Consider the following 20,912-nt stretch of genomic DNA (forward strand, 5'->3'; position numbering starts at 1 on the left):
TACCCAGTTTCTACTGCAGTGCTCAGCCCCTAAAGGGCCGCCCTATCCTGGACAAGTCTCCAGCTTAGATTTACTCTTTGGTGGAAACAGGCACCTAATCACCGGCCTGCTTCCTGGAAGAAAGCTGTGGTACAGCATGAGAAACTGTGTAAAAAGTGGTTTGAAAACTTCTTACAGTTGAACTTTCGGTATCAGATGGTGATCACACACAATACGTACTATTATCTAGACTATCAAAACAATTAGACATTAGTCCACAAACAACTGTGTATGCGTACTAAAGTCTTATTACCATGTGCCTTGTACTGTTTTACATTCATCATTTCATTTAATCCTCAAAATCATGAGAGGAAAATACTATTATTATGTCCACTTTATAGACGACAAGCAATGTTAAGTTAAGGAACAAGTCAAGGTCACATGGCTTGTAGATAACAGAGCAAGATTTGAACCTAGCTATGGGTATCTGCCTCCAAGGCTGGGCACAGGCCAATGTGCTCAACTTTCTCTCTAGGGCAAGACCTAAGATGTCTTCAAGATCTTGCTTGCTTTAAGTTGCGGTTCATTTCATAAAAGGAAATTTAAATAAAAAGTTTCATTAACTAAGGGAAAATTCTTACATACATAGTTTACGGAGCAAGAGGTTAAGATTTTTAAGAAAGTCACTTTAGAGAATTTATTAAGGTCAGGAAACCACCTAAAAAGAGATGAAAAAAACTTTAATCTTCAATTTGTTTTATTTTATGACCTTTCTTTGTTCATTTTCATAACAGCAGCAAGTATCATTTTTGTAATTAGTTTTCTTAAGGGCTCTGGTTTAATAATCAAAATATATTGTAGTTCAATTATAGTCTTTATTCAAAAACATTTTGTTGAATTTATATCTTAAAACTTGATATGTTAAATAATCAAAAGCTATAATCAAAGCTACAATATGTGTATAAATAGGAAGCCTCTATTTTTATTGCAATATAAAAACTAGAAGGGGTTTATATATTTATGCCATTTAGAAAATCCTACAGCTATAAAAGATCGAAAACACATTAAAGAGCAGTAATTACTAAGAACTATAATTATCAATTTATCAAGTATCTATTTGCCCAGAATTGTGCAGAAATACTGTGAAGCTGCATCAAAATGTAAAATTATTTTAAAATAGAGAATATACATTAAATTTTTGAAAAATGTTAAAACAGTAAAAGTTCAGTTACCTTCCTAAGTCTAAAATGTCCCCAGTTATCTTTTTGACTTCCTTGAAAGCGTCCGGGGGTTGAACCAATAAGATAAACACTATGAAGATATAAAAACACAAGTTGTAAAATACAGAGATGTGCTTTGGGCATCTGAAAAGGAAAAGCACAAAATACACATGGAAACTGATACAATGAAGAAATGATCTGAGAGCCAATCCATTTTCTTGAATGATTCTCAAACTCATTTTCAAGTAAACCAGCTAATGATGGAACATCTACAAGACGTAAAGTACCAGGAAAAGAACTCATTAATTTTAAGAGCACCCCAGTGGGAGGTTTAAGGTAAACATGAAGATTCACTGTTTGCCACCTTAATGCCTGAGAATCACGAGATATAGATATGACAGAATCTGCTCATCCCCTCATCACGTCCTGAAGCTTGGCTAGATTTCACCCCACCTCTTTCCAAGCCCCTGTATTCCAGACCTCACGAGGCTCTTGGGGTATGAGACTATTATAAACACCCCAAAGTGAGAAGCTGGTACATACTTTGTTTCAGAGAGATCATGCTTATGGATGACATCTATCCACTCCTTGAGAGAAGGGGCATTATAAGCCATCAAGTAACTGATGAGATCAGCTTTAAAATGTGTTGTCGATTCTCCAGATTTGTGGGTTCCATCAACAATTTGTGGGTATAAGGGGCTCAACCATATTCTGGAATTAAAAAAAAATAACCTTTAACAGTCAGACACACAACGGATCATGATGATCTCTGTATTGATTATGATTTCATCCTAAGAAAGAGGTGAATTCTCAGTATCTCCACATGGTAAGTAATCTTAGGAAACATGAAATATAAATCTGATGTTTGATGAGAACCACTCCAATGGTTTCCTATCACATTCAGAATTACTTCTGAACACCTTGCCGTGATGAATAAGATTCAGTAAGACCTGGGCTCTGCCCACCTCTTCCAATCCACATCCCTCCATGCTCCCTCTCACTTGCCACACCTTCCTTATTCTTCCTACCTCTGCACCTATATATTGTTTTCTAAGACTTGATGACAAGAGTTAAGAATTCTACTCCTAAAGGTTAGAGCAAATCCATGCTACTAGTGGTAATCCCAGAAAGAATTTGCCCTTGTCTGCATAAATGCAGCTCCCAGTTAGCCAAATGTAAAATAAGAATTGTGTTATCTATAGTAAAAGTGTATGTGAAAAATCTATTTTCAAAAAACCCATTTTCATAATGTAGGTGCTATAGCAGTGTATTTTTCTGTCTTATATTTTCTGGTGCCTGGGGTAAGTATATATCACATTCAGTGATACCACAACCACCTCAAGCTTTCAAACAATTCAGTGAAGAAACATTACAGACATCTTTCATTTCATTCATTCTTTTTCCCCAGAGGAAAACAATGCTCTTTGCCAAAACTTCCACATTATATCCATAAATAGAAAACAACCATATCTAATTCCAATCCTTCTAAAAACTGCTCCACAGCAGATTACAAAAATGGCTTCAAACCTCTTATGTTTCAGTTTCTTCAAATGCAAAAGTGAGGTTAAGGGCTGCCTCACCAGACTGTTGCAAAGCAATGACTTACAGGAGCAGTCAAAAGTATCAGGTGTTACTTTTTCCCCTTCTGTGGCTACTCCCCTCTCCCCCAACCTAGGTTCTATCTATTAAGCTGTAAGAGAAACTGCCCAATTCCTCTTTCACCTGGCAGCCCCTGAAGGAGACTGGAAAGATGCAGGCCACCAGAGCAGAAGGCATCGAGAAGTGCAAGGACTCTTGGCAGTGCATCTTCTAAATTCTGAAAGTTTCTAGCAAGTGGCATTTCATACCCCTGATTTCCACCCTGGGGAGATCCTTAGCACAGGAGTCAGCGTGGCGTGACAAGGGCTGGAGCCCAGGTTCTGGACCCAGATTTGCTTTTAGCTGACTATGTCATTTTGGGTAAGCCCTGTGCTCTCTAGGCCTTTGCCTCTGTGTGTAAAATGACGAGGTTGGGCTGGATAAATGTGTAGGACCTCTCCTTACAAAAGCAATGCAGAGTTCCCAGGCTGAGTAAGGCTACTCCTGGAGCAGAGATTCACTCAGAGGTGCGTTCTGGATAAGGAACAAGACAGATGACTTTCTAAACTAGGATGCTGAGATACGAGGCATTTTTAACACGTCACAAAATAAGATGAGAAAATTAATATAATGAGCCAAATAATTTTATTTACTTTTTTTTTTTTTTGAACTGTGAGCTTTGGATACAACTCTGGTTCTAATTTTAAAAGTGAGAAATCAACAGGTGGACCATGAGGCAGCTGAAGGGGATTAGCAGAACCACAGTAGGCCAATTAAGAAGTGAGATTATACACAAAAGCTGCTTTCAAAAGTTTTAAAATTACCACAAACAACATGAAATGCAAAGTATTAGAGAGTAGAATATAGACCAAGCATGAAATAATGGGATCCTACACCAGGATGGCTGCCAGAGGAAGATTTGATAGCCTTGGTACTTTCTGAGTTTTGAACCATATGAAGTTCCTACCTAGTCAGTAAGTTTTTAAAAATCTTAAATTAAAAAATTATTTTTAAATAAAGGAAACACCCAAGCCTCTACTCCTACCTTTTCCCTCCTAGCAAGCACCCCAGAGAAGCCCAAGGTACTACTGCCTGTAAGCTAAGCTTCCAACTTCAGAACGAACTGGAGGCCTAGGGTGGGATTCTTGGAGCCATGGGAGACTGAGGGTCAACTTGAGAAATCCCTTCAGTAACATTAATTATTGTTTCATTAAGAAAAAGCTACATTAATCTCATTTCCTTTTGATAGGGTTACATGAGTCCCCAGACTCAATCTGGGAGCTCAGGAGAGCTGGCTTAGAGGCTCTTGGGGTACCAAAGGCACAGTTGGCCACAAATTCAGTGGATCAAGAAAGGGCTACAGCTAAGACTTAAAGATAGAGTAGCTATCCCCTCAAACCTGGACCAGTCAGGGCCACATTTCATTTTGAAAAGCATATTTTAAGTAGGATACTGAAAAATTGGAACATTTTTATGTTATAAAAATTGTTACGTTATAAAAATGTTGTTATAAAATGTTATTAAAAATTTTGTTATAAAAATAAACATTTTTATGTTTATAAAAACTACAAGGAATTGGGGATGGGGGCTCAAAGCCACATGCTATGGTGGGGTAGGGGAGTGAGGGGTGAACAAGAGATGTGAGGCTCAGAGACAAGACTCCCTTCCAAACCCTGAAGGACTGCCTTAAGGAAGAGAAGTTACACTTGCCCTGCACAGCATACTCAGGTTGAAGCAAAACCTGCCAAAGGAAGCTGGAAAGCTATTTCAGCTCAAACTAAGATGTAATTTGGGGCCAGGCGTGGTGGTTCACGCCTGTAATCTAAGCACTTTGGGAGGTTGAGGCAGGCGTATCGTTTGAGCCTGGAAGTTTGAGACCAGCCTGGGTAACTAAGCAAAACCCTGTCTCTACAAAAAACATAGAAGGTGATTCAGGTGTGGTGGTGTGTGCCTGCAGTCCCAGTTACCCAGAGGCTGAGGTGGGAGAATCACTTGAGCCTGGGAGGTCGAGGTTGCAGCGAGCCGTGATCACACCACAGCACTCTAACCTGGGTAACAGAGCGAGTCCAAAAAAAAAAAAAAGATGTAACTTGGGCTCAGCAGAGCTTAGTCGGAAGTAACATACTCCAAATTAGGAGTTGTAGACCAAGTGAGGCAATACGGGGCAGGGTGAGGTAGAGGAAGATGGCAGAGAATACGTGAACCCACAAATGGCGCTAGACAAACATCCGAGTTTCTCCCAACACAGAAGGCTGTTTGTTGACCAGCTCTTCTCAAGGACAGACAGAGATGTGCAAAATGGCTTAAATGAAAAATTAAAGTTAGTCATAATCAAGAACAATAGCTGAACTTGATTTGAGCAAATCCCTACAAATCCCTTTTAAAAAGCAAACAACTCTTTAAAAGGGGATGAAAACTTGCACCAAGTATAGAGGGTTAGTAGTCTAAAAAGTTCAGAAACACTTTCATATTCAATTCTTCTCTTGGAGATTCACAATTTTAACACACTAATGGCTCTAAAAAGACACCAGATTAAATTTGTTTCAAAGAAAATATACTGACTGGGGGGAGTGAGGAAATATTTAGCACACTATTAACATGACCAGGCCCCACCCCAACTTTTCCTTTGACTCCTGTTTGGGAAGTGGCAAGCAAAAATACAGGCGGGTACGCCAGTAAGGAGAAACCACAAAAGCCATCTGGTAAATACTACCAGGAAATCGATGGGTTCAGATCTTTCATTCTGTAACCCCTTTTCTGCCTCAGATACTCTGCATGTACTATTCCCTCTACTTAGCTACAGAGTGTATATGATGCCATTTCTCTAAAAACAAGGAAGAGACTACTACGTGTAAATAGAAATGTACGTTCACATGCATAATAGAGGTAGCTGTGGATGACTATGCTCCTGTTAACACTGGTTACCCCAAGAAGGTAGAATGGGGCAGGTTGGAAAAGTATACTGTAAGTTTTTCTGCATACAACTCTTTCCTAGGCCTGTGTGTCATTTTTACAATTTCAAAAAAAAAAAAAATAGAAAAAAAATAAAGTGAATGTCCTGGCTTTTGACCTTTCTCAGCACACACACTGCCAGGAAGTGAGCAGGCCCCTACGAACCCTTGAGTTTTCTGATGCCAGTCAGCATGGATCAGGTTGGAGGTGTGTATGACAACCCGGAGGCCTTCTTCATAGAGCAGCAGCATCATTTTCCTTTAAAAACAGCAAAGGATCAAAAAGCATTAACAGTACTTTCAAAATATGTACTACCTTTCCAATGCAAATGTAACAAATAGCTAAAGGAATTTTTTTAAACTCTCATATTACCCAAACTTTAAACATTTATAATCTTCCCTTCTATACATTACCATGATGAAATCCTGCCTAAGTGATAGGTTGAAAATCTTTCAAAAATGTTGAGTATTTGGTAAATGGGGTAATGGGGTAAATGAACTTTTACCCTATTCTGTCCACCTGGCCAGTCCTGGCACTTCACATCCCTCCAGCCTGGCCCCTTATTATCTATTCAGCAACACCTGTTACTTCTAGGGACCATGGGAACCTTCTTGTCTGAGGTTCAAAGTATGGTCAACAACCTCTTGTTGTATCATGGCTAGTATTTTTTAAACAACTAAAATAGAGTAAGTTGGGATACTATATATTTTTAATTACTGGTTCATGAAGTTTTGTTTTGGCACATGGGTATACTCGTGCACAATACACTGAAATATAAAATGTATTTATTATGAGTTGAAATTTTAAAAAGTTTGAAAGATGCTTTATTACCATTAGAGTGGTTTTTTGTATCCATAGATTCCACACTTGTCACCAGTGTGTTATCTTGGCTTGAGGTAAGTCTTGCCTATTCTTCATTAACCCAAATTAGACCTAATTGGGTCCACTCTTTTTTCATGTGGCCGCCCCAGACCTCTAGCCAAACACATTTCTCTTATTTTAACTCCAGTGAGAGAGAGGAGCTAGGATATAGATAAGAGCTTTCCATCTGAAGTCTGAAGACCTGAGCTCCAGACTGCCATTTAGAAGCCCTTTGACCCTACGTAAGCCATTCAATGTCCCTGAGCCTCAGTTTTCCACTTGTATCTCTAAGGATCTATCCCACCTCAGGACTGTTGTGAATGAAATGCAAAAATACATTTTGCTGCCGGGTACAATGGCCCATGCCTGTAATCTGAGCACTTTGGGAGGCTGAGGCTGGCAGATCATCTGAGGTTAGGAGTTTGGGACCAGCCTAGCCAACATGGTCAAGCCCTGTCTCCACTAAAAATACAAAAATTAGCTGGGTGTGGTGGTGGACACCTGTAATCGCAGCTATTCAGGAGTCTCAGGCAGGTGAATCACTTGAACCCGGGAGGCGGAGGTTGCAGTGAGCTGAGGCTGTGCCACTGTACTCCAGCTTGGGCAACAGAGTGAAACACTGTCTCAAAAATAAACAAATAAATATATTTTATTAAATGTGAAACACTCTCACCTGTACGTTCCTATTACTCCTTCAGTACATAGTTTTATTTTCTAATCTAATAATGGATGATTTTTATCTCCCTGTTGTTTTCAATAGTATTGTTTCAATATTACAGAAATGTAAGTTCTCTCTCCAACTAAATTGTCACTTCTCAAGGCTGTAACTCTGTCTTATTTTATCATTTCCATTGAGGACAGAGTGCTACTTAACACTTACTGATGAAACTCAATTCGCACATGGGGAAAAAAAAAATGAACCACTGGCTCTCTCCAAATAAACAACAACATGAATACTATCTAGGCAGGATGAAATTAGCATAAAAAGATAAGAAAAAGGATGCAAGGACGGAAGAGAGAATGAGATATTTCGCTCTTGCCAAAACGAGAAATTAACCCAAGCTGGCAAACAGTAAATTAATGCAAAGCTGGAGAAATGACAGCTGCTGAGCCATCTTCTTTCCGTTTGTGAAATGTGCTCCCTGAAATCTGGGCAAATTTACATACACAGTTGCCAAATCAGCAGCTGATTGTAATTAAGTCAGTTAAGGATTCATGATAGAAGGTTTACAAATATTTCCATTAGTCAAGACATCGATTACCAGGCAAATCACACACTAACGTCAATGAATCCTACCAAATAGAATTATGAACTTATGAGTGGCCATATTCATCTTTTTGTAGACAAAATGGTAGTATTAATAAGGTCAGAGTTAAAAATGGATAGAAAAGGGCAAGGAATGAGATCTCCCTTGAAGAATGCTGACCTGCCATATTGTGTGCTAAGCTGTGGGGCAGCAAAAGGGACACAACCCAAATGCACAGCTATTCCTGCAAAGGGGGACGAGAACTAACACATGCCAAGCACCTCTCTGCCAGGTACCATCCTAGAAGCTCTGTCATATGCTATCACACTAAGTCTTCACAACAATCCAGAGGAGGGTTTATTCTCATTCTACAGATGTGGAATCTGTGGCTGGACAGTTAACAGGTATTATCCAAGGTCACAAAGTAGAAGAGCATGTTGGGATCACATGCTAGGTGCCAGAGCACTCCTTTCATCACACATGGCTTCCAAGGGCTGGTCGCAGCAACAGCGAATCCTTCATGCTACTAGGGTAGGAGCAGGAGAGGTGGGAGAAGACATGGCATTGGTGGGAAAGAAGACTAAATGATGCATGGTGGGGGCTGTGGAAAGAGGTATGCCTCACCCATCCTGTGGTTTGCCATCGGTTACCACCTGGATCTGGATATTTGATGTTCAGCTGCTTTGGCTTTCTCTTTCCCCTCTATCAATTCTTGGAGCCATAAGAATTAACCCTGCTCCCAGCTCTGGAGGAAACCAAACAGCTTTACCATTCTAAAACACTGTGAGACACACCACAGGATTGCATGGCATCCAACCAAAACTGGAAGGAGCAGGGCTACCGTACCTACCGACTTATGTGCCAAAGTGTATGCAGTCTCAAAGACTGCCCCATTCACTGTTTCTAGCTCTACCCTGATAGGTGGGGAAAGCAGCTTACACTCCATCACCATGATCCGGAAGGTGTTTCTCCTTTTCTAATTCACTTTTGTCTTGCTTTTCTCACCAAAGAAAAAGTTATGAATAAAAACTCTATATCCTCTTGAGCTCTGTCAAGAACATAATAGGTATTTAATTCTTAAAACATTTTAAAAATAGACTGGGATTAGTGGCTTACGCCTGAAATCCCAGCACTTTTGGGAGGCTGAGCTGGGTGGATCACAAGGTCAGGAGTTCAAGACCAGCCTGGCCAACATGGTGAAACCCCATCTCTACTAAAAATACAAAAATTAGCCAGATGCAGTGGCGCGCGCCTAGAGTCCCAGCTACTCAGGAGGCTGAGGCAGGAGAACTGCTTAAACCTGGGAGGCGGAGACTGCAGTGAGCTGAGATTGTGCCATTGCACTCCAGCCTGTGCAACAGAGCGAGACCCTGTCTCAAACACAAATTAAAAAAAAAAAAGCAATCAAAAGTAATTTTAAGACATGAGCTCAATCTTCTACAAGATACTGTCCTTTCAACAAAATGTAAACTATAGCTACTTAATTGGGAAAAGTGCAATTCTAATTACTTTTCTAGGTACTGTTTTTTTGTTTTTGAGACAGGGTCTCACTCTGTCGCCCAGACTGGAGTATAGTGGTATGATCTTGGCTCTCTGCAACCTCCACCTTGCAGGCTCAAGCAATTCTCCTGCCTCAGCCTTTCATGTAGCTGGGATTACAGGCATGTACCACTACTGCCCGGCTAATTTTTGTAATTTTAGTAGAGATGGGGTTTCACTATGTTGACCAGACTGGTCTCGAACTCCTGACCTCAAATAATCTACCTGCCTTGGACTTCCAAAGTGCTGGGATTACAGGCATGAAACCACCGTGACCAGCCTCCTACACATTTTAAACTCTGAATTAAAGCGCTCTTGGCCAGGCATGGTGGCTCACGTCTGTAATCCCAATACTTTGGGAGGCTGAGGTGGGTGGATCACTTGAGGTCAGGAGTTTGAGACCAGCCTCGCCAACATGGTGAAACCCTGTCTCTAATAAAAATACAGAAGTGAGCTGGGTGTGGTGGCAGGGGCCTGTAATCCCAGCTACTTGGAAGGCTGAGGCAGGAGAATCGCTTGAACCCAGAAGATGGAGGTTGCAGTGAGCTGAGATTGTGCCACTGCACTCCAGCCTGGGCAACAGAGCGAGACTCTGTCTCAAAAAAAAAAAAAAAAAAGAGCTCTGTTGCGTTTAACCTACAAAGTATGTGTGTACGGGTGAGGTGGCAGGGGCAGTGGTGGATAGACTAAAGGAAATAATAAGGTAAATTTTAGCCATGAGCAAACAAGAACAAATTAAAAGCTAAAGTGAAGGCCAGCAAAGGGGCTCACGCCTGTAATCCCAGCACTTTGAGGGTATAAGACAGGAGGTCTGTTTGAGCCCAGGAGTTCGACACCAGCCTGAGTCACAAAGTGAGACCCTGTGTCTACAAAAAAATTAGCCGATCATGGTGGTGTGTGCCTACAGACCCAGCTTCTCGGGAGGCCGAGGTGGGAGGATTGCTCAAGCCTGGGAGCTGGAGGCTGCAGTGAGGTGTGATGCCACTGCACTCCAGTCTGGGCAACAGAGCGAGACCATGTCTCAAAAAATAATATATTAAAAAAAAAAACAACCCACTAAAGTTAGAATAAATAGGTTGTGTTTCTGTCTCCACTACTGGCCCAAAGAAAAACCACATACCTAAATCTGGGCCTCAGTTTCCTGATCTATAAAATTAAAAGGAAGGACCAAATAATTTTTATAAGAGCATTAAATAAAAGAATAGCTCCCCCAGGCTCAGTTAAGCATCACTGTGCTAGATCCTAGGTGGGCCTACCATGCTCAGTCTCATCAACAAATAACAGTGTAAAGGACAAATAACAATGCTTGAGGGGTTCCCCCATTTCATAAAAATTGCTTACGTGTGGTGTGTTCCAAATGCAATATCCAACTTTGCCTAGGATGAAAAAGAAGTTGTTTATTAAAAAAACCGCTAATATCCGTATCTATTGGAAATTACATTAGAAAGCAATCAGGCCAACTTTAAAAAAAAAAAAAACTATTTTTACTGACCTCTACTGGACAAGCCCTTGAATAACAAGACAACTTTTATAATAGCATCTGGAGATGCATATTAAAAAAAATCATAAAATCATAAATTTTGTGAATCACCTAGAATGATTCAATATACACTACATTTTTAATTACAGTAATTAGGAGTGAGAAGCCTAATTTCTTTAGTTGTCAAAAAACTAGTAAAACAAATAAGACTATGCACAGTTTTAGATATTTGGTTTATATATAAATTAATAGTACACAGATTTCAGAGCATATTTGAAAGAAACACTGAAAGTGGTGGCAACATAAAGACTTGGGATGTTAAATTAAAATAGAAATGCCCTTATATTGAAAGCACAGGGCCGGGCGCGGTGGCTCAAGCCTGTAATCCCAGCACTTTGGGAGGCCAAGGCGGGTGGATCACAAGGTCAAGAGATCGAGACCATCCTGGTCAACATGGTGAAACCCCGTCTCTACTAAAACTACAAAAAATTAGCTGGGCATGGTGGCGTGTGCCTGTAACCCCAGCTACTCAGGAGGCTGAGGCAGGAGAATTGCCTGAACCCAGGAGGCGGAGGTTGCAGTGAGCCGAGATCGCGCCATTGCACTCCAGCCTGGGTATCAAGAGCGAAACTCCGTCTCAAAAAAAAAAAAAAAAGAAAGCACAGTAAGTGCTGAAAATGAAAACATGAAATGGAGGGGATGTATATAGAAAACATTTTATCTAACACCCACTACTGCCAGACCTTGGTTAAGTAGAATATGTCACAAGATGCAGGTTATGAAAGAGTTTAAATAACCAAAAAAGTTTCACAATTAGGAATGCAGTACATGGGCTCAAATCTTGCCTTCACAACTTTGTTTGACTCTGGAAAATACGTCTATCTCTATGCCTCAGCTTTCTCCTTTTTTAAATGGTACCATTATGAGATCCAGAGTTGCTAGAAATGAGATCACATATGCAAAATGCTGAGGAATGGGGGACTGCATGCAGTAAGCATATTCTACAATTGTGGCAATCACTACTGCAACCACTCCCCACCACCTACCCCACCCTCCCTACCACACGACATGGGTGAAACTTTGCTGGGGGCAGTAATGGGCCACTGGAATACACAGGTGAGTTACAACACAGCCCCTGTCTGGAGTGGAGATGCTCACAGACCAGCATGCATCTGTGCACTCTGGCCACAGAAGAAAGTACAGGGAACTCTATTTCATATCTTCAACATTACAAAATGAGAAGGAAGACTGCCACTCTATAAATTGATATTTAGCTGAGAAAGAACAATAGTCAAGAGACCTGGCTTTTGTTTAGCTTGCTGCAAGTTACATTCTTCTGGGCAAGTCTAAGCACAAAAAACAAGGATAATAGCTTCAACAGATAACGTTTACTAGGTGCTGTTTTTAGGCTAGTGCATAAAATCCTTTAGCAAACTCTAGAATGAACACCATTAGCAATCAATTTCAAAGATGAAGAAAGTAGTTGACAAGCCAGTGACAAGCCCAGAATAAGTGTTACAAACACTTGTGTTTCCCCCAACCAAATTCATATGCTGAATCCCCAACTTCCAATGTGACTATTTAGAGAGAGGGACTTCATGGAGGTAATTAAGGTTAAACAAGGTCATAAGGGTAGGATCCTGATAAAAGAGGACTGGTGTCCTTATAAAGAGACAGCCTGTGTGTCTGCCTTCCTCCCTCTCCCTCATGAGGACACCATGAGAAGGTGACCATCAAGAGAGCCCTCACCTGGAACTGAATTGACTTGGATTCCCAGGTTCCAGAACTGAGATATAAGTGTCTGTTGTTTCAGCCACCCAAGTCCAAGAAAAGTCACCCAGGTAATTTTGTTATAGCATCCAAGCAGATTAATACACACACATAGAGCTGGGACTGAACCCTGGCAATGTGACTCTGACCACCACAAGGTCTCAATGTCTGCCCTTAGGTCCCACGTTTGCAAAATGGGAGATTGTCAGCAGCCACTGATTCTCTGACTAATGTGTCTCAGTTTAAATGACCCATGCTGCTAGAAAAAGAATTTATATTACAGACAAGGTATAAAGGTGTTTCAAGAGATCAGGAGAGGGACACAATCCTATACCTCAGCTAGGCTGGGAATTTCTAGAATTCTTTCCAAGCGGTTTGGAAGATGCAGCTCACTATGCCCTCTGGTGGCCAGCCTGGAGCACGCTATCAAGCACAGGAACCTCTCTCCTAAACCTTTCAGAACAGGTAAATAATATTTGAAAAATACTTTCTATTTCCATTCATTTAGTCACTGGTTTTCAGGATTTCTGTGTCAGTTTACTTTCTGCCCACCATAAGGTTTGATAGGAGCTATCCTACTGCAGTCTAACCTCTTATGTTGCTGGAAACAGAAGCAAAACAATGGAATTTTGGCAACCACTGAAGCAAAGGCACATCTATGGGCATTATGAGATGAACCCATGTTGAATAGAAGGTATTTTTAAAATGACAACTCTATAAAGTGAAGTAGGTTACATCATAAGGAAAATGTTGTGCGATACGTTTAAAATTAACAAGACTGAGCTCTTGTACTGTATTAATCTAAAAAAAATACAAAGGTATCATACATAGTTGGAAAATGAGAGATACCATGCAAGTTGGAATTCTCAAATCTTTGTGGATGGGGAAAAAAGACACTAGAAGGAAAATGAAAAAAAAAAAAAAAAACCCAAAAAGCATGTAATTCACTCTTGCCTCTGTACTCTTAAGAGCAGAAATCTTTTGCTAATTTTACTAAGCAAATGATAAGGAAAGAAAACGGCTATAAAAAGCATCTTTCATGTTTTCTCATGAATGGACTGATAAAACAGCTAAACAAAATAGGAAAAGGTGACTATGACACCAGCTACTTCATAACCACCATTTCTACAGGAAGTAGTTACCATAAATGTGAGAAATTCTTCTGTATTCCTTGTTTTCCTTTCTACTTTGCAGGTTTCTTGCTCAAAATGCCACATGCAATAGAAGATCCTTTTGGATGATGAGTCTAAAGAAATGGCTCCTAATGAAAGTCACTGGCCACGTTTTATGCTGGCTGCAAAGTATTAGGACAAAATTATGGGAATATATAAAGAAACCAGGCAATAACTGTTTTTTGGCTTTTGGTATGGTTTGGGTCTGTTTCCCCACCCAAATCTCATCTCGAATTATAATCTCCAATGTTTGAGGAGGGACCTGGTAGGAGGTGATTGGATCATGGGGTGGACTTCCCCCTTGCTGTTCTTGTGATAGTGAGTTCTCATGAGGTCTGGTTGTTTAATAAAAGTGTGTAGCTCCTCCCCTTTCTCTCTGCCCTCTTGCTCCAGCCAAGTAAGACATGCCTGCTTCCTCTTTACCTTCTGCCATGACTGAAAGTTTCCTGAGGCCTCCTCAGCCATGCTTCATGGATAGCCTGCAGAACCATGAGCCAATTAAATCCCTCTTTTTTTTTTTATAAATTACCCAGTCTCAGGTATTTCTTCATAGCAGCACAAGAACAAACTAATACAGCTTTCTTTTCTGCTTTGCTTTGGTTCTAGCAAACCAAGTGAATATGCCTGTTATGAGACCATTTAATGTCTCCACACTGGACTTAGATCATAGGCAGCATATGACTCACATAGTTTCCTAACAGTTTTTTTAATCTATGGGTCTCTCCTGTTTAGACTTTAGATGCAACTGATGTGAAAAAAAGAACATGGTTGAAGGGCTACTAATGAAGTGTCAATGGCAGCTAATGTAAGTTACACAAGGTGTCATGAAAAACCACAAATTTTAAGCTGCACGCACAGGATACTGACAAAAAGAAACCAACAGCCACTGAACTGCATCCAGAGGATTTGTTCAGTTGAAACCCAGGTTTCAACAGGAATACTGACAAGCTACATGCAACCAGGGGAGCACTGCGGCAGGTTGTGGCAAGATTAGGAATCCATAGTACAACCAAAAAAAGAGAATGTTTGAATCACAGAGAGAAAACTAAGTGAGACAGGACAGATCACTTTAGATATATCAATCACTGACACGTTGTAAGATGAAAGACTTTACTTATTTTGTGTGGCTCCAGAAGGGGAAAATTAAGACCCAATGAGTCGAAATTAGGAAGACTTCAGGTCCACAAAAAGAAAAACCTTTCCAGGCATAAGGAGTACTACGAATGGAATGCTCTATCTCAGGAAGTGTTTACGCTGAGCTTAGACAAATATCTGTTGATGACTGATGCTGGAGAGAGGACTTCTGCACCAGGTGGAAGGGTGGTCTAAATGTCTATGTTTCCTTCCAATTCTCAGACTATGCATGCTCTCCAACGGCAGTAAGAGGCTTACCTGGCAGAGAGAGATGTTCTCGTAAGGCTTGGCCTGGGCGTGCAGGTGAGCCTTAGCCTCTCGCTTGTCACCATGCACAAGCAGGATTGGCTTCTTCCTGAAAACAGAGCAGAAGTATTTAAAATACATCATTCACAGTCGGGCACATTGGCTCATACCTGTAATCTCAGCACTTTGGGATACTGACGCAGGCAGATTACTTGAGGTCAGGAGTTTGAGACTAGCCTGGCCAACATGGTGAAACTCCACCTCTACTAAAAATACAAAAATTAGCTGGGCATGGTTGTGCGTGCCTTAATCCCAGCTACTCCAGAGCTAAAACAGGAGAATCGCTTGAACCTGGGAGGCGAAGTTTGCAGTGAGCCAAGATTGCACCACTCCACTCCAGGCTGGGTATCAGAGTGAGACTCTGTCTCAAAAATAAATAAATAAAATAAAATACATCATTCATGAAGCTGGACTCTGGCCTCATTAAGGAATGCTAGCTTCTTTATCACTTGACATTTGTTTCTGGCATTTGTAGTAAGTGAAGTCGGGGCCAACACAGAGCAGTGATCAGCTCATGTTCATTTACCAGATACCTTTATAATGGGGCTACATGGCCTGATCCTGCAGTTCTGCTATAACAGAGGGAATTCAAGGACTATATTCAACGAAGTCCTTGAATAATTATCTTCTTTGGCCCAAAAGGGCACATAAGTTGCTCTGTGTTAAAATACTTAAGTCCAAATAAATTAAAGATAATTATTGCTTTATAGTACAATGCTTTTTTTTTCCCTTCTTTGGACCACACAGTGGATTCATTTCATACCACATCTATATTAGCCAAACTCCTCCTGTGTGCTATGTATTGAGCTAGACCCAGGATACAAAGTGAACAGGCCCAGGCCCACAGCATGACACAGCCACACTAATGGGTGGTTAGATTTCAGTGAAACAGAGCCCAAGCTATGCTGAAAATGCTATATTTTTGAATTCCAAATATAAAAACACTTTTCAAGAATACATTGAAAGGCTTTTGAGAGGTTCTTGATCTTTCTGATTAATTCAAAGCAAGATAATCCTTAGAAATTAATATATTTCTATAAGCTCTCCCAACACAACAAAAATTGGATATAACCAATCATGCAAGATAAACAACTGAGCCACTTCCAGATTATCAGTCACACTGCAGAATGATTCTCTACCATACACAAAGGAAAAACAATCAACTAGAGAGAAACATCATAGAAAATGTACTTCTAGTACTAATGCCTCATTACCTCATACCCAATAGCTTTATGCTTACATGACAGGTAAACTATAAAACGTGCACTTGTGATTTTTTAGAAATTAGGTAAGAAAAACAGTATAGAGAATAATGTAAGAAACACTCATGCATCTATCACCTAGAAACAAAAAATGTTAGATCAAGTCATCTTTAAAAAAAAGATTAAACATGACTGATAGAAATTGAAGTCCTCATTAATTCTTTCAAATATATTGGTTCTATGGCTTATTACAAAAAAACAGCACCTGAAGAACAGCATAATGAGGTATAAATCCTTATGACCTGAATTTTTCTACATACGAATTCTGGATATTACTTAAACTTGCCATTTAGGCCACTCCTCAACCTTCTAAGGCTCTTAATGGCCTTCCCAAGATGTACTTGGTAGTAAGGGTGTGCAGGGAGGAGGAGGAGGACACTTTTTCCCTTTAGTTACTGAGAATCCAAATGGATACTGTATTAGTGTGCCAGGGCCTCCATAACAAAGTGCCACAAACTGGGTGGCTTAGAAAACAGAAATATATTGTCTTACAGGTCTGGAGGCCAGACATCCAAGATCAAGGTGTTGGCAGGATTGGTTCCTGAGGCTGTGAAGTGCATCTGTTCCAAGCTCCTCTCTTAGCTTCTGGGAGCTTGGCTTGTAGATGGCGTTCTGTGTCTTCACACAGTCTTATCTCTGTCTCTGCACCCAAATTTCTCTTTTTATAAGGAGATCAGTCATACTGGATTAGTACCCATCCTAATGCCCTAATTTTATCTTGATTACCTTTGTAAAAGCTCTATCTCCAAATAAGATTACATTCTGAGTTACTGGGGATTAGAAGCCCAACAGATTTTTTGGGGGGTGAGAGAATTTAACCCATAACAGATACAAAGGAACGACAGTCTACATTTTGTCAACACTCTAACGGGGTGACGATTTCAAGGTCTTTAAGAAAAGGAAGGAAGAACAGAAAATGCCAATGTGATGATACCCAAGGACACTACTGCCAGGAGGAGCCAAGGCAGAAACTGCTTGTTGCCTCCAGACAGCCATTCTCTTCTCCTTCCCTAACAAAAGGCTAATTCAGAACAAGGTGTGCTAAGCTAAAAGACATTTCAGCCTGTGCTCAATGAAATAGATACAGGTACTGCATGGGACTTCCAGGAAGTCTGCTCAGATGGGCATAGCTGGAACATGGGCCTTTTTTTGTCCTTCTCCTCCTTTCTGTTCCTGCTACCTGGAATAGACGAGTAAGCTGGAGCTCTAGCTGCCATACTGGGCTATGAGGTGACTCTGGAGACTGAATCACACACCAGGATGGTAGAACAGAAAAGGTAGGTGGATAAGTCTCTGAGAACCCTGGTGCCCCCAATCCAGACCATAAATGTTTACCATCTCAACTTCTCAGGCTGGAAACAATTTCTGTCTTATTTAAGCCAATGTTATTTTGAGTATTCTTTTACATGGAGATAAAACTAATTCTGGGTGTTACAGGTTAAAAAAAAGCCCCAAGTGCCAAAGCTGCTTGAAAAATTTTAACAGCGTTTTATCTATTGTTAATGTCAAAGGTTTCCACAATCTGATTCCCTAAATGTACCAAAAATTTTGAGGACCCTGAAAATTATTTTTTCTTGTGTGTTTTCTTCCATCCTACTTGCTATTATGGGATTCTGCCCCATAAATGTGTCAGAAACAGGGAGGGGTGGTACCTCACAGTGTGATGTCCTATTTGGTCTGTATTGCCTAACATGAAGCTGATGAAATACAGGCAGAAGACAGAACTAAAAATCCATTACCTCCGGAGCCTAGATAAGGGAAGGCGATAGGTACAGCCTCCTTTCCTAATTGCAGAAATACAAAGGGATCCTTAAGACAGAACACCATTGATGTGCTAAGGAAAGCACGGCACGCTGGCCACATGTTGGCACACTTACAGATCTAGAAGGCATGTGGAGATGGTCTTTTCCTTCATATTAAGACTGGACATAAAGTTCTGTTATTTGAGTTAAAGCCTGTCCTTATCTACTTCCTGAAAGAGCACAGAGGAAAATGCTAAAATCTGTAAAAAGAATGTGTAGGATTAAATAGATCAAAGAATGGTCTTTTTCCAATATAACTTAACGTCTACATAATTTCAATAGTTTCAAAAGAAATGCTCAAAAAGAGGCCGGTGGCTTTGCCTGAGAAATACAAATCTTAGGTGTCAAAGCCCCCCTTACAGTTTATGGTGTTGTCTGTCACCCTGCAGAACTCACCTGAACTCTCGTGGATACTGTTTTACAAGCCAGTCCACGTCAAAGCAGTAGTTAAACTAGATGGAGAAAAGAAGAGTAAGCCATGGGTAATTCTACCAAACAGTTCAGAAGGAGAATTGTTTAGTTATTACATTTAAGGAAACTCTACAACAATGATGCACTACATATTTGTAAACCTGGAGGATTATGCTGCAATAATAATAAATCTATAATTTATCTTAAATACATGGTTAAAAGAACCTAAATAGAGTCAAGTACATGAGATAACAGGTTGTCAGGAAATTATCTCTGCATGCTTTGGCAGCATCTGTACTTGTCCGCAGGGTGTTATTACATTATGTCTAATGGCCTTGAGATTAATTTAAATAAAGGGGCTTTTAAATGTATCCCTTTTCCCCTAGGTGATTATAAAAAGACAGATACTGGAGACAAAGATCCTAGGACTTTCAGAAATGAACATTTCCTTTCAGGCTAACTTATTAGCTAGCTTTGTATACAGCCACCTGGGACCAGACATTTACTAGGCTTATAACAATTAAATCTTAAATGCAAGTTCTGTACTCGTCTCATCCATACAGCTCCACCCCACAACTGGGTAATTAGTAACTTAGTAACTCAACCGAGCTAACAGGGCATTTGCAAATGCTCCCTGCCTTCCAAATGGACACAAGGACTCTCAATGCCAAATCAAAGATAAAAGAAGCCTGGCTTTCCTCAGGGACAGAGCCATTTGTTCTGACCGTTTACTTGAGGGTCTGGAGCATTACATGATTTATCAACACAAAGGGACCAGCTCAGTCAGGAAGGAGCCATTGAACATGAAAATTCACATTTTTCTAACTTGACTTGGCCTTCACTACTCACACCTCACCACTCTATGCACCAGAGTTAACTCAGTCCCATGAATTAATCAGTGTCCCCCAAAGAAGTGTCCTATTCTAGTCTTTCAGGCTGGAACGTCCAAAGTGACTTCTTGGCCAGTGGGACCTGAGTCAAAAGCTCTCCTGATAGTGACATCCCCATTCTATGTTGACGGCCATGGATTCCATGACTGTGGCACTTGAGCTAGCTTCCAGGTATGTGCCATCTCGGTCTCCGCATGGGACTGAGGCCCCCAAGATGCACTTCTCATATTTTCTCATGGAGTTGTTTAATTACTTGTCTACTTTCACCGAAAGAAAAAACACCTTAAAGGTATACTCACCTGAGCTGAAGAAACAAGCGTCCCAAATAAAGGAGATAAAATATCTGAGAAGACAAAACATAAATCTAATTCACACTCACAAAAATCCTCTAGTTATAATAATCACTACTAACTTTCAACAGTCACTGACAATCAAGATCTGACTCAGAACACAGTACGCTAAACGTTACTACAAAGTCAGACTTTTATGTTTCATAAAATTCAAAAAATAATTTCCCTATGGTATTTAATATTTATCATATATTTTTATAAGACAATGTACAACTAAAATATACAACTTCTGTACTGAATGACTGATCAATTTTAGAAACAATATGGACAATAATGATACAAATTCTTTTCAGATCTCTGAACTTCTACCTCCTCCAAATACCCATTCAAGTCCCTCTCCAGGAAACCTCCCAACTTAAGACTAGAAAGACTTTCTAGGAAGATTTTACAAACCTTGAAAGTTTGGGAAGACTTTCCAGAAAGACTGGAAAGCACTTACTCAGAGCAACTTGCTGCCTGTGAATGAAAGCACAGAGGAACCCACAAATCTAAACTCACATTCCTGGTGTTCCTGGTCATCTCTAGGGAGGTCCCACTTTGTACCCATTCAAGCTTTACGTTAGACGGTTGAAAAGCTCACTTCTCAAACTATACCATGAGAGGAAGTACAGGATCATCATGACCTTCCATCACAGCAGCCACACCTGTGGAGACGTTAGATGCCAAGCAGCTTTCTTGGCACTTCCCATGTATTGCTTACTCCGCATATCCATTTTCTAGGTGGGGTCTGTTATTCCTACTTTATAGAGGAGGAGCCTCTTTAGGAGGCTGCCCACAGACACACAGCTAGGAAGGGGTAGAGTCGGGGTTTGAACCTAGGCTGTCTGGCTCTAGCACCTTCGCTCATACCCACTAAACTGTCTCTGAGAATTAAGACCGGTCTTATTCATCTGGAAAATATTTACTGAGTGCCTCCTATCTTCTGAAGGTTGAGCTAGATGCTGGGGTAGAAAGATTTT

The 20,912-nt window shown here is 40.5% G+C and overlaps 1 protein-coding gene across 4 annotated transcripts in view; it reads right to left on the minus strand.

Moving 5' to 3' along the window:
- The window catches only part of TDP1 (tyrosyl-DNA phosphodiesterase 1), a 94,507-nt gene that overhangs the window by 65,814 nt on the left and 7,781 nt on the right, over positions 1 to 20,912 (minus strand). For all 4 annotated transcript variants that reach the window (XM_032287160.1, XM_032287161.1, XM_032287158.1 and 1 more), the window contains exons 3-9: positions 19,903 to 19,946; positions 18,699 to 18,754; positions 15,191 to 15,287; positions 10,718 to 10,752; positions 5,895 to 5,987; positions 1,743 to 1,910; positions 1,212 to 1,290 (exon numbers count right to left, since the gene is read on the minus strand). In XM_032287160.1, the coding sequence (XP_032143051.1) occupies positions 1,212 to 1,290; positions 1,743 to 1,910; positions 5,895 to 5,987; positions 10,718 to 10,752; positions 15,191 to 15,287; positions 18,699 to 18,754; positions 19,903 to 19,946 (572 nt within the window). The remainder of the gene's footprint in view (positions 1 to 1,211; positions 1,291 to 1,742; positions 1,911 to 5,894; positions 5,988 to 10,717; positions 10,753 to 15,190; positions 15,288 to 18,698; positions 18,755 to 19,902; positions 19,947 to 20,912) is intronic.

The sequence above is a fragment of the Sapajus apella genome, unplaced genomic scaffold, assembly GCF_009761245.1.
Source record: "Sapajus apella isolate SASKATOON/1434 unplaced genomic scaffold, GSC_monkey_1.0 scaffold20, whole genome shotgun sequence".
In the NCBI taxonomy this organism is placed as follows: Eukaryota; Metazoa; Chordata; class Mammalia; order Primates; family Cebidae; genus Sapajus; species Sapajus apella.